Here is a 13,243-nt window from a genome sequence, read left to right as displayed (position 1 = left end):
AGGCGGAGGTTGCAGTGAGCCGATATCGTGCCAGACTGTCTCAAAAAAAAAAAAAAAAAAACGCACACACACACACACACACACACAAATTCATATATGTATGTTTTACAATATAGAGGACAAAGAAAATATCATTGTAAAATACTGTACCTCACTGGCAGACATATTCTTCACCTGTTCTGGTTTTAGTTCTGTAAAACATAAAAGTCAGGCACTTAAAAATATATACATTTTGCAGTTTAAATTGTTGAAGGGCAAAACCAAGTACAATGATCTACATGTATCTATTCAGTACAAATCATTATATTAAAAGAAAGAGACACATGTTGACTTTGAGCACATACAATTTATAAATGCTTAGAAGAGAATATTCCTTCTTAGGAATCACTGGAAAGTGTTCAATTTCTTGCATACTGCCCAAGAACAATAGTTCACAAATTTGAAAGGAAACTTAAAAGAATGCAACTTGTTCTTTACAAAATGCATTAGTCTGTTTTTGTTTTTACTCTGCACTTTATGTATTTACTTTTTTTTGTTGGAGACAGAGTCTTGCTCTGTTGCCCAGGCTGCAGTGCTCGGCTTACTGCAACCTCGCCTCCCAGGTTCAAGCGATACTCCTGCCTCAGACTCCTGAGTAGCTGGGATTACAGGCACGCACAACCATACCTGGCTAATTTTTGTATTTTCAGTAGAGATGCATGCGGTTTCACCATATTGGCCAAGCTGGTCTCGAACTCCTGACCTCATGATCCACCCATCTCGGCCTCCCAAAGTGCTGGGATTACAGGCGTGAGCCACCGTTCCTGGCCTATTTATTTACTTTTTAAGACAGCAACTCACTCTGTCACCCACCCAGGCTGGAGTGCAGTGAGTGGCATGACCATGGTTCACTGCTGCCTGGACCTTCCAGGCTCAAGTGATCCTCCTACTTCAGCCTCCCAAGTAGCTGGGATTACAGGTGCATGCCAACAGGCCCAGTTAATTTATTATATTTTTTTGTAGAGACAGGATATCCCTATGTTGCCCAGTCTAGTCTCAAACTATTAGGCCCACACGATCCTCCCACCTTGGCCTCCCAAAGCCCTGGATTATAGACATAAGCCACTGCACCCGGCCATTTTCTGTACTTTAATGGATGCAAATCTTTTTTTAAACCCAAATTTTGTCTACCTTAGAATAGCCAAAACGTTCCAAGAAAATACAACTTATTTATGCATTAGCTACTATTTCTAAATCCACTATCTGAACAAGATGTAAGCTCCAGCAGCAAGAAAATTTGTTCATCCAGAGTTTCAAAATATACTCTCAAGATTACATTTTTTATTTTGCAAAGTAGCAGTTCTTAATCAGTACCCTATTTCACTATGGGAGGTGTTACTGGTAATTTTTAACCAGTAAAACAAAAAGGTTTTGTATAATGTAGGCTTTTAAGGCAAATTACATTAGACACTATGATAACATCTTTCTCATACAACTACATTCAATTGTACTTTCTTGAATGACAGAAAAGGGATGGAGCTATTATGATTATTTTATCATCATAGCTAATAATCTGAGTGCATACCTGAAAGCATCAACCATCCACTACCCATGCTGGCTGTGGAAATGTAGCTGAAAATATCTATGTGAGTTTATCCTAACCTAACCTAAAAAGAATCGGTCGTGGTATTTCAGAATCAACCAAGTAACCTGAATAAAAACATAGCAATAAATACTTTGCTGCCAATTCCTCAAAATATATAATTAAAAAAGTGAAAACTTCTCTTATATAATAATTTCCTTTAGACACATTAATTTCTTTTTTTTTTTTTTTTTTTTTTTTGAGACGGAGTCTCGCTCTGTCGCCCAGGCTGGAGTGCAGTGGCGCAATCTCGGCTCACTGCAAGCTCCGCCTCCCGGGTTCACGCCATTCTCCTGCCTCAGCCTCTCCGAGTAGCTGGGACTACAGGCGCCTGCCACCACGCCTGGCTAATTTTTTGTATTTTTAGTAGAGACGGGGTTTCACTGTGGTCTCGATCTCCTGACCTCGTGATCCGCCTGCCTCGGCCTCCCAAAGTGCTGGGATTACAAGCGTGAGCCACCGCGCCCGGCTAGACACATTAATTTCAAATGATGTCAGAATATTGAAAAGAGCCAGAAAACAGATAAGAACATTTTCCTTACATTATTCTTTTTTGTTTAAAGTTTTCTTTTTGAGTTTTCTGCTGCTTACTTACTATCAAGAAGTGAAACCTCTTGCCTAGAACAGGGGTCACAGTCTACTTGCTCATAGACTGTTTTTGTATGATCTGTGAGCCAAGAATGGTTTTAAGGCTGGGCATGGTGGCTCATGCCTGTAATCCCAGCACTTTGGGAGGCCAAGGCAGGCTGCTCACTTGAGCCCAGGAGTTCAAGACCAGCTTGGGCAACATGGTGAAACCCTGTCTCTACAAAAAAATAAAATAAAATAATTATCTGGGCATGATGGTGCATGCCTGTAGTCCCAGCTACTGGGAAGGCTGGGTGGGAGAATCACCTGAGCCTGGGGGGTTCGAGGTTGCAGTGAACTATGATTGTGCCACTGCACTACACCCTGGGCAACAGAGTGAGACCCTATCTCCACAAGAAAAAAATCTCTTGGTAGATTTTTTTGGACTTCTTAAACTTCTAAGGTGGTATAATAAATAGTTCTAAATGTTTCAAGCTCTTGTATACCTACCTCGGATAGGACCCAGTGCTGCATCTTTTGCCAAAGCTGTTAGGTCACTTCCTGAGTATCCATCAGTCATTCTGAGGAAGGCAAGGAAGAAACAGCAAATTATTTCCCACCCCCCCTTTTTTTTTTGAGACAGAGTTTTGCTCTTGTTGCCCAGGCTGCCGTGCAATGGCATGATCTCGGCTCACTGCAACCTCCACCTCCTGGGTTCAAGCGATTCTCCTGCCTCAGCCTCTCAGGTAGCTGGGATTATAGGCATGCGCCACCACACCTGGCTAATTTTTTTTTTTTGTATTTAGTATAGAAGGCGTTTCACCATGTTGGTCAGGCTGGTCTCGAACTCCTGACCTCAGGTGATCCACCCGCCACAGCCTCCCAAAGTACTGGGATTACAAGTGTGAGCCACCGCACCCAGCTGAAACAGCAAATTATTTTCATCTCTGCAGATTTAAAATCTCCATATAATAAGAGAGTAAAAACTAGTTTCCTTTTGTCAGCAAACCCATAGTTATGAGGGTTTGATTTTAAGGGAACAGAAAGGCCCATTTGCTTAAAACAAAATGTAGTAATGCCTCAAATTTTAATCATTAGAACCATTCCTTTAGATTAAGGCATACTATCTCCAGAGGCTTCATTAAATTGTAAACATGTCACCTGGAAAGGTAACATCTACAAACTACTGGTGGCCAACTGACACATAAACACAATTGCTTCTCTAATTAGCATTTATCTTGGCAAAGAGCACTCCCTTGAGGGGGTAAGAGACAATCAATGTACATTTTTTTAAATATGGGGATAGACAGAAAGGTCTGGAGTGGAAGATATTTCCAAGTAATTTGTTCTTTTGTCATAGGTATCTGGGAACTCAAGAGTTCTTGTTAAAATTATTCAATACTCACATACTCATTGAATACTTTAAATTACTTTATGACATTTTTCAGGGAATAAAATTCATGAGCACATCTCCTATACTGTTTCTACTTCACACTGTTCATAAAGTTTAAGATTATTCAAATAGCTGAAATTAAAATTATTAAATAATTAAAATTATTAAAATAGCTGAAAAGTATTCAGCATAATGCCAAGAACAAGTTTATATAAAAATATCTGTGTTAGTGTGCAATATGAAATGTTTAAAATTTTTTTTGAGACAGGGTCTCACTCTGTCGCTCAACCTCCACCTCCTGGGCTGAAGTGATCCTCCCACCTCAACCTCCCAAGTAGCTGGGACTACAGGTATGTGCCACCATTCCTGACTCATTTTATTTTTTGTAGAGATGGGGTTTTACCATGTTGCCCAGGGTGTAAATGTTTAAATTACTTTAATACCACTTACAGGTTTTAATAAATTTATAAAAAGAAGATACTATCATCATTAGATATTTAGGTCATGTCTTGCAGAGGACGTAGTAAGTGAAATTTAGATTCCACATATATATAACAATAAGAGGTAAGAAAAAGGCAAAGGAGGTAGAGGATGAGAGAAAGTCTTCTGATAAATGAATTACTCATTTCATAGTTAAGATTACTTTAAATAACTAAAAAAAGAATTATTTACAAAAAATAAATAAAAGCTGTAAGATAAACCAAATCCAAATTACTCACCTAGCAAGTTGTGCTAGTTCTTTTTGGGTCAATGGACTTCCTTGTTTACATAACAGATTTTTAAGCAAAAGTAGTCTTGTCTGAAAAATATTAAAAAATGATCATTCAGTCTAATTTCAGAATTAATGATTCTTTTTTTTTTTTTTTTTTTTTTTTTTTTGAGACGGAGTCTCGCTCTGTCGCCCAGGCTGGAGTGCAGTGGCGCAATCTCGGCTCACTGCAAGCTCCGCCTCCCGGGTTCACGCCATTCTCCTGCCTCAGCCTCTCTGAGTAGCTGGGACTACAGGCGCCCGCCACCACGCCCGGCTAATTTTTTTGTATTTTTAGTAGAGACGGGGTTTCACCGTGGTCTCGATCTCCTGACCTCGTGATCCGCCCGCCTCGGCCTCCCAAAGTGCTGGGATTACAAGCACGAGCCACCGCGCCCGGCCCAGAATTAATGATTCTTTTCTTTTTTTATATTGAGACAGGGTCTTGCACTGTTACCCAGGCTGAAGTGCAGGGCACAATCATAGCTCACTATAGCCTCAATACCCTGGGTTCAAGCCATCCTCCCATCTCAGCCTCCCGAGTAACTGGGACCAAAGGCACGTGCCACCATGCCTGGTTAATTTCTAAAAAAGTGTTTGTAGAGACAGGGTCTCCCTATGTTGCCCAGGCTGGTCATGAATTCCTGGCTCAAGTGATCCTCCCACCTCAGCCTCCCAAAGTGTTGGGATTATAGGCGTGAGACACCACACCTGGATAAAAACGTAGCAATAATTCACCACACTTGAATAAAAACATAGCAATAAATATTTTGCTGCAAAAAAACAGTTTTATAGAGGTATGAATTCATCTACTATGAATTTCACCCATTGTAAGTGTATAATTCAATGACTTTTAATACATTTATAGAGATGTGCAATCATCACCACAATCCAGTTTTAGAACACTTTTTAGTTCACTCATACCTGTTTGCAGTTAATCCTCATTCCCAACTCTCACCCCGATAACCCACTGATCTGCTTTACATTTCTAGAAATTTGCGATTTCTGGCCGGGCACGGTGACTCATGCCTGTAATCCCAGCACTTTGGGAGGCTGAGGTGGGCGGATCATGAGGTCAGGAGATCAAGACCATCCTGGCTAACACAGTGAAACCCATCTCTACTAAAAATACAAAAAATTAGCCAGGCGTAGCCGGGCGCGGTGGCTCACGCCTGTAATCCCAGCACTTTGGGAGGCCGAGGCGGGCAGATCACGAGGTCAGGAGATCGAGACCATCCTGGCTAACATGGTGAAACCCCGTCTCTACTAAAAATACAAAAAATTAGCCGGGCGAGGTGGCAGGCGCCTGTAGTCCCAGCTACACGGGAGGCTGAGGCAGGAGAATGGCGTGAACCCTGGGGGGCGGAGCCTGCAGTGAGCCGAGATCGCGCCACTGCACTCCAGCCTGGGTGAAAGAGCGAGACTCCGTCTCAAAAAAAAAAAAAAAATTAGCCAGGCGTGGTGGCACATGCCTGTAGTCACAGCTACTCGGGAGGCTGAGGCAGGAGAATCACTTGAACCCAGGAGGTGAAGGTTGCAGTGTGCCGAGATCATGCCACTGCACTCCAGCCTGAGCGACAGAGCAAGACTCCATCTCAAAAAAATAAATAAAAAATAAATTTGTGTTTTCTGCATATAAACAGAATCATATGATATGCGACATATATCATCTTGCTTCTTTCACTTATAATGTTTTGGAGTTTCATTCATAAAACTTAATATATGGGCCGGGCACGGTGGCTCAAGCCTGTAATCCCAGCACTTTGGGAGGCCGAGGCAGGCGGATCACGAGGTCAGGAGATTGAGACCATCCTGGCTAACACAGTGAAACCCCGTCTCTACTAAAAATACAAAAAAAAAAAAAATTAGCTGGGCGTGTTGGCGGGCGCCTGTAGTCCCAGCTACTCGGGAGACTGAGGCAGGAGAATGGCGTAACCCGGGAGGCGGAGCTTGCAGTGAGCTGAGATGGCGCCACTGCACTCCAGCCTGGGGGACAGAGAAAGACTCCGTCTCAAAAAAAAAACTTAATATATGAAGTGAGTATGCAGCATGTATAATGGATAACAGTATCCATTAAATGAATACACCACATTTGTTTATTCACCAAAATGAACATTTTAGATCATTTGTAGTTCTGGCTATTATTAATATTGCTGCTATAAAAATTCTTGTAAAGTCTTTGTGTGGACATACATTTTTGTCTCTCTTGGGTAAATTCTTAGGAGTGAAATTGCTGGGTCTGAAAGTAAGCTTATGTACATCTTTTCAAGAAACCACTAAACTGTTTTCCAAAGTAGCTGTACCATGGATTGGAAGACTTAATATTGTCAAGATGGTAGTTCTTGTTTCTGCTCTAAAACAAAAAAAATTCAAACACAGATACATACCTCCTCATTTGGTAAAGACACATATACCCGTTTGATGAAACGCCTAAAAAAAAAAATCCAGCACTTTTAGAAATATAATTCTGAATTTAAAGCTGAAGCAGCAAATGACAGGAAAAAGCTTTTAAAATATAATATTCAAGGCACTGGAATGCATTTTGGTAGTTATCAATGTAAAAATATTTTTGTTACTCTTTTAAAACGCTAGTTAATGTTTAAAATCCTTAATTCGGTATTGTTAGAATTAATCATTTATGTATGTATATGTTTTTAATAGCAGTAATGCTTTAAAACAAACAAAATATCTGATATAAGTAGATCTCCAATCTTCTTGAATCTGAAAAACACTAAAATCAGCAAGGATAATAGAAACAGAAACATACACTTCATCAACAAACTAGGTAACATTTATGGAACTAAAATACATAAAGGTGAACTGCCTAGGGCAGTGAAAATTACACTGACAAAGGAAGACACACAAAGGATCTGCCACTGAAGATCATGGACATGACTGTCAGAGTACAGTTTTCCTCCCAAAAAGAGATAGCACACCCTAAAGGGTAATAAGGCCAGTCCCTCCACATTTAAACAAGCATATGAGGCCTGGCTCTGCAGACCATGTAAACCCTAACTGATAGCATAGGAATGGCAAGGAAGGTAAGAATGAACGAAGAAACTGTAAGATGAATTATCTTTATAAGACGGCATCTAACAGTCTGGCGGGAAGACAATGTCTTGCAGTGACCAATATTTTTTAGTAGAAGAATAAATCAACCCTATCTCTTATTTACACACACATATACTTCATTATTAGGTAGGGCTTCACTGTAAGTGAGGGAGGCTGCATGTTAGTTTAGTGTATACATGGACTACTCAAGATACCTATCCCTTCCCCTACAATATCCTTCCAAAACTAGGTTTTCCAAGAAAACTCCTTTTATTCAAAGAAAAATAATAAGCAAAAAGGAAAAACCAGGACAGGGCTCATTTAAAAAAAACAAAACAAAACAAAAACAAAACCTGCTCCCAAAAAAGAGCAAACAAAACACAATAAACTAGATAAAATGAAGAACATGCATGAGAAGATTTTGCCATAGAGCAAACTAAAATTATGACCAAATATCTTTCCACAAAATAAAATAATTTAATTTTTTAAAAATTTAATTTTTTTTATCCTTAAGTTTTTTTTATAGATATGGGGTCTTGCCACGTTGGCAAGGCTGATCTGGAATTCCTGGCCTCAAGTGATCTGGCCTCCCAAAGTGCTGGGATTACAGGTGACCCACCATGACGCCTGACCAAAAAATTGTTTTCTTTTTTTTTTTTGAGACAGAGCCTTGCTCTGTCCCCCAGGCTACAGTACAGTGCCACAGTCTTGATTCACCACAACCTCTGCCTCCTGGGTTCAAGCAATTCTCAGCCTCCTGAGTAGCTGGGATTACAGGTGCGTGCAACCACACCGAGCTGGTTTTTTGTACTTTTAGCAGAGACAGGGTTGTACTATGTTGGCCAGGCTGGTCTCAAACTCCTGACCTCAAGTGGTCTGTCCTCCCAAAAAAATTGTTTTCTATGAAACAAGAGCCCAATGAAATGTAAGAGCTTATGGAAATAACATACAGATGCTCAAAGAAATAAAACAAGATGAAAAGTAGAATAACAGAGGTCAGGAAAGTAATGAATAAAAAACCACCAAGGAAAGAAGAGTTATACAAGATATAGCAGAAAGGAGATTAGATACTAACCCAGTAAGAAATAAAGGCAACAGGCTTGGGAAAACAGAACAAAACAAAAAGACCTAAGAGTTTAAAAGGATTAAGAAGAAAATTACAAAAAGACCTAAGAGTTTAAAAGGATTAAGAAGAAAATTATAGATAGGGAAAACAAAAGGATGTAACATAACACATAATTTATGTGTAAAAGAAAACAGAAAAATGAACTAGGGAAAAAAATTAAGATAAATTTCCCATTTTAACGATATTGATTCTTCCAATCCATGAGCATGGGGTGTTTTTCCATTTATTTGTGTCATCTCTGATTTATTTTAGCAGTGCTTTACAGTTCTCCTCGTACAGATTCTTTCACCTCCTTCATCAGCTGTATTCCTAGGTATTCCATTTTCTTTTTTTTTTTTTTTTAATTTTGGAGACGGATTCTTGCTCTTTCACACCCAGGCTGCAGTGCAGTGGCACGATCTAGGCTCACTGCAACCTGTGCCTCCTGGGTTCAAGCGATTCTCCTGCCTCAGCCTCCCGAGTAGCTGGGATTACAGGCGCCCACCACCACGCCTAGCTAATTGTTTGTATTTTTAGTAGAGACGGGGTTTCACCATGTTGGTCAGGCTGGTCTCGAACTCCTGACTTCAGGTGATCCACCTGCCTCAGCCTCCCAAAGTGCTGGGATTACAACAGGCGTGAGCCACTGTGCCCAGCCAGTATTTCATTTTCTTTGTGGCTATTGTAAATGGGACTGTGTTCTTGATTTGACTCTTAGCCTGGACATTATTAGCGTATAGAAATGGTACTAATTTTTTGTACACTGATTTTGTATCCTGAATCTTGGGGTAAAATCATTTATCAGTTCTAGTAGCCTTTTGACGGAATTTTTAGGGTTTTCAAAGTATAGAATCATATTGCCAGTGAAGAGAGAGAGTATGACAACTTCTTTTCCTATTTGGATGCCTTTTGTTTCCTTCTCTTGCCTGATTTCTCTGGTCGTAAAATGACCATGCTGCCCAAAGTAATTTACAGATTCAATGCTATTTCTATCAAACCATCAATGTTATTTTTCACAAAATTAGAAAAAATTATTCTAAAATTCATATGGAACCAAAAAAAGAGTCCAAACAGACAAAGCAATCCTAAGCAAAAAGAACAAAGCTGTAAGTATCACGTGACCTGACTTTAAACTGAACTATACAGCAGCCCAAACAGCATAATTCTGGTATAAAAACAGACACACAGACCAAAGGAACAGGATAGAAAATTGAGAAATAAAGCCACACACCTATAACCATCTGATCTTTGATAAGGCTGACAAAAACAAGCAATGGGGAAAGGACTCCCTATTCAATAAATGGCGTGGGGATTACTGCCTAGCCATATGTAGAAAAATGAAACTGGACCCTTACTTTTCACCATATACAAAAATTAACTCAAGTTGGATTAAAGATTTAAATGTAAGATCTCAAAGTATAAAAATGCTAGAAGAAAACTAGGAAATACACTTCTTGACATCAGCCTCAGAAAGAAATTTTGCCTAAGTCCCCAAACACAATTGCAACAAAAATAAAAATTGACAAGTGGGACCTAATTAAACTAAAGAGCTTCTGCACAGCAAAAAGAACCATCAACAGAGTAAACAGACAACCTACAGAACTGCATCCAACAATGGTCTGATATCCAGAATCTATAAGTAATTCAAATAATTGAACAAGCTAAAAACAGACAACCCTATTAAAAAATGGGTAAAAAGGAAATGAACAGACACTTCTCAAAAGACATACGAGGGGACAACGAACATGAAAAAATGCTTATCATCACTAACCATCAGAAAAATGCAAATCAAAATCACAATGAGATATCTCACACCAGTCAGAATGGCTATTAATAAAATGGCAAAAAACATCCCATATTGTCTAGAGACTAGCGGGAAAAAGTAAAAAAATAACAGATGTTGGTGAGGCTGTGGAGCATATGTACTGCTTGGTGGGAATGTACAGTTCAGTCATTGTAGAAAGTAGTTTGAAGATTTCTCAAAAAACATAAAACAGACCTTTGACCCTGCAATCCCATTACTGGGTATATACCCAAAGGAAAATAGATCATTATACCAAAAAGCATTTTTTGGTATAATGTATTTCATGTTTATTGCTGCACTATTCACGACAGCAGACAGAATCAATCTAAGTGTCCATCAATGGTGGACTGGATAAAGAAAATGTGGTACATACACACCATGGAATACTATGTACTACGCAGCCATAAAAAAGAATGAAATAATGTCCTTTGCAGCAACATGGATGGAGGTGGATGCCTTAATACTAAGCCAATTAACGCAGAACAGTAAACCAAATAGCTCATGTTCTCTTAAGGGGTAGCTAAAAATTGAGTACACATGGACATAAACATGGGAACAATACACACTGTGGACTACTACATGGGGGAAGAAAGGAGTGAGGTGTGGATTGAAAAACTACCTACGGCACCCTATGCTCACTACCTGGGTGCAATATACCCAGGTAACCCATCCAATAAAGAGAGAAAAAATCAAGTTAATTTACAAATTTGAAAAAATCAAGTTGGATTCAGACTTTTACACTACTACAGCCAATCCTAGAAACAACGGAGCAATATTGTAAATTCCTTGGGAAAGGATGCCCAAGAATTTTATGCTGAGCCAAACCATCCTTCCAGTATGAAGGGAATAAACTGGCTCAAACACACAAGAACAGAAAACACATTTTCCATGAACCCTGATTTGATCATCTTCTCATGAAGCCCAATAAAAGACGGTAAGAATCAATTTTGAAGTTTAAAGATAATTTAATGCAAACCCAGAAGAACTGACCAATTTGCCTAAAACCGTAACTAAACCTTTACTAGACTAATTCTCCTGATATCAAGCTGTTGACCTCAGAATCCTTATGTAGTTGGTAACAAGAGGCTAGAGATAGTACTGGAAGAAAATAGTGAATTTAGTCTTAAAACTGAGAGTAAGGAAATAATATGTAAGATGGACACATGAGTAAATATTGTCTGTAATAAATGCAAGTATTTCCATATAAATCTCCCTACCTGAGAACAGCCTCGTCAAGCTCTTGTGGCCTATTAGTTGCACCCATTACAAGTACTCTGTCATCCCCAGCAGACTGTACCTACAAGCAAAAAATCTTTTTTCAATTCATTTAGAAAAGTAATAACAAATATAAAGATATTTGTATTTTTAACCTTGGCCATTTAATAGGAAAATATATATACTAAAATGCTGCCACATTAAAAATATCATAATCAACACTTACACCATCAAATTCTATTAGAAATTCAGTTTTTAGGCGTCTACTAGCATCGTGCTCCCCTTCTCTTCTTTCACACAAAAGGCTATCAACTTCATCTAGAGGAAATACAAGTATAAGACTTTAATTAAAGACCAAGCTATGTGAGTCATCTGAGATTAATCTAGTTTACTACTTATTAATATAGTGGGTCCTATGAAATTCATTAGATAGTCTTTAAGCTTGCCCTTCTTTAAAACTTCTTCCTTCTGAATGTTTCCAATCGTATCTTTCCTATTTGGAGAGGGAAATTTCACAAATAGTCAACTAACTTAGTTGGAAAATATGTTCTTACCTATAAAAATTATAGAAGGTTGAAGTTCTCGAGCCACAGCAAAAAGAGCCCTCACCAATTTCTCTCCTTCTCCCACCTAAAACAAAGCATTATATTGTTATACACATAAAATGCAATATTATTCCAGTTTTTTAAATTTCATGTTGAAAATCTAGCACACAGGAATTTAATTTCCCTTCCTTAAAACAACCAAAGATTTGGTTTGAGAAAGGGGAGAGTAATACTGAACCGTCCCTTACAATTTTAGACAACAGACTGTGATTTCATACAGCCTGGTAAGTGCTTTAAAAATTCATCTGTTTTGCTTCACCCTGCATTTCTAAGACTTGAGAATGAAACAGCTATTCAGTCGAGGATATAACTAGTAAGAAAAGGGGAAGACTAGGGGAGAGAAAAAGACGCTGTACATATTCTTTAAGCCCTAGATTACAGGGTATATTTATAGAAGCAAGTAAGTTGGAATGTGCTCTCCTAAACAAAACTTGCTCTATTAAGAACACCGTGAAAAGTCATTCTCACATAAATATCAAAATTTCTTTTCTTTTTTTGACAGAGTTTTGCTCTATAGCCCAGTCTGGAGTGCAGTGGTGCAATCTTGGCTCACTGTGACTTTTGCCTCCTGGGTTCAAGTGATTCTCATCCCTCGGCATCACAGGTAGCTGGGATTACAGGCGCCCACCACCACGCCTGGCTAATTTTTGTATTTTTAGTAGAGATAGGGTTTTACTATATTGGTAAATTCATTAGATAGTCTTTAAGCTTGCCCTTCTTTAAAACTTCTTCCTTCTGAATAATGTTTCCAATAATATCTTTCCTATTTGGAGAGGGAAATTTCACAAATAGTCAACTAACTTAGTTGGCCAGGCTGATCTCAAACTCCTGACCTCAAGTGATCCACCTAACTTGGCCTCCCGAAGTGCTGGAATTACAGGTGTGAGCTACCGTGCCCAGCCAATAAATATCAAAATATTTCCAGATAGTCCAGAAGGTCAGTGAACACCCCTTGAGACATTCCCAGGTGCTGACACCATACAAAGGCCATTTTATACACCATAGTAATGAGTCATGAGATCTGTGATAATCCACTGTAAAAATTTTTCTGTCCTCTAGGTGGCATTTATTCTTTTTACTGAAGATTTAACTTAAAAACAAAAGAAATGTCACCAGATTTAGAATAATCAAAAC

At 38.9% G+C, this 13,243-nt stretch overlaps 1 protein-coding gene across 6 annotated transcripts in view; it reads right to left on the bottom strand.

The window, feature by feature from the left end:
• Positions 1–13,243, bottom strand: part of SPAST (spastin) — an 89,275-nt gene that overhangs the window by 7,662 nt on the left and 68,370 nt on the right. For 4 of the 6 annotated variants that reach the window (XM_032172628.2, XM_032172630.2, XM_032172629.2 and 1 more), the window contains 7 exons: positions 12,059–12,134; positions 11,731–11,822; positions 11,507–11,586; positions 6,717–6,759; positions 4,301–4,380; positions 2,699–2,769; positions 151–191 (listed from right to left, as the gene is read on the bottom strand). In XM_032172628.2, coding sequence (XP_032028519.1) covers positions 151–191; positions 2,699–2,769; positions 4,301–4,380; positions 6,717–6,759; positions 11,507–11,586; positions 11,731–11,822; positions 12,059–12,134 — 483 coding nt within the window. The remainder of the gene's footprint in view (positions 1–150; positions 192–2,698; positions 2,770–4,300; positions 4,381–6,716; positions 6,760–11,506; positions 11,587–11,730; positions 11,823–12,058; positions 12,135–13,243) is intronic. The other 2 variants (XM_032172632.2, XM_032753185.2) reach the window with 1 other exon arrangement.

This window comes from Hylobates moloch, unplaced genomic scaffold (assembly GCF_009828535.3).
Source record: "Hylobates moloch isolate HMO894 unplaced genomic scaffold, HMol_V3 SCAFFOLD_13, whole genome shotgun sequence".
Lineage (NCBI taxonomy): Eukaryota > Metazoa > Chordata > Mammalia > Primates > Hylobatidae > Hylobates > Hylobates moloch.
Note: the sequence above shows the minus strand (reverse complement) of the source record. Positions and strands in the feature narration are given on the sequence as shown.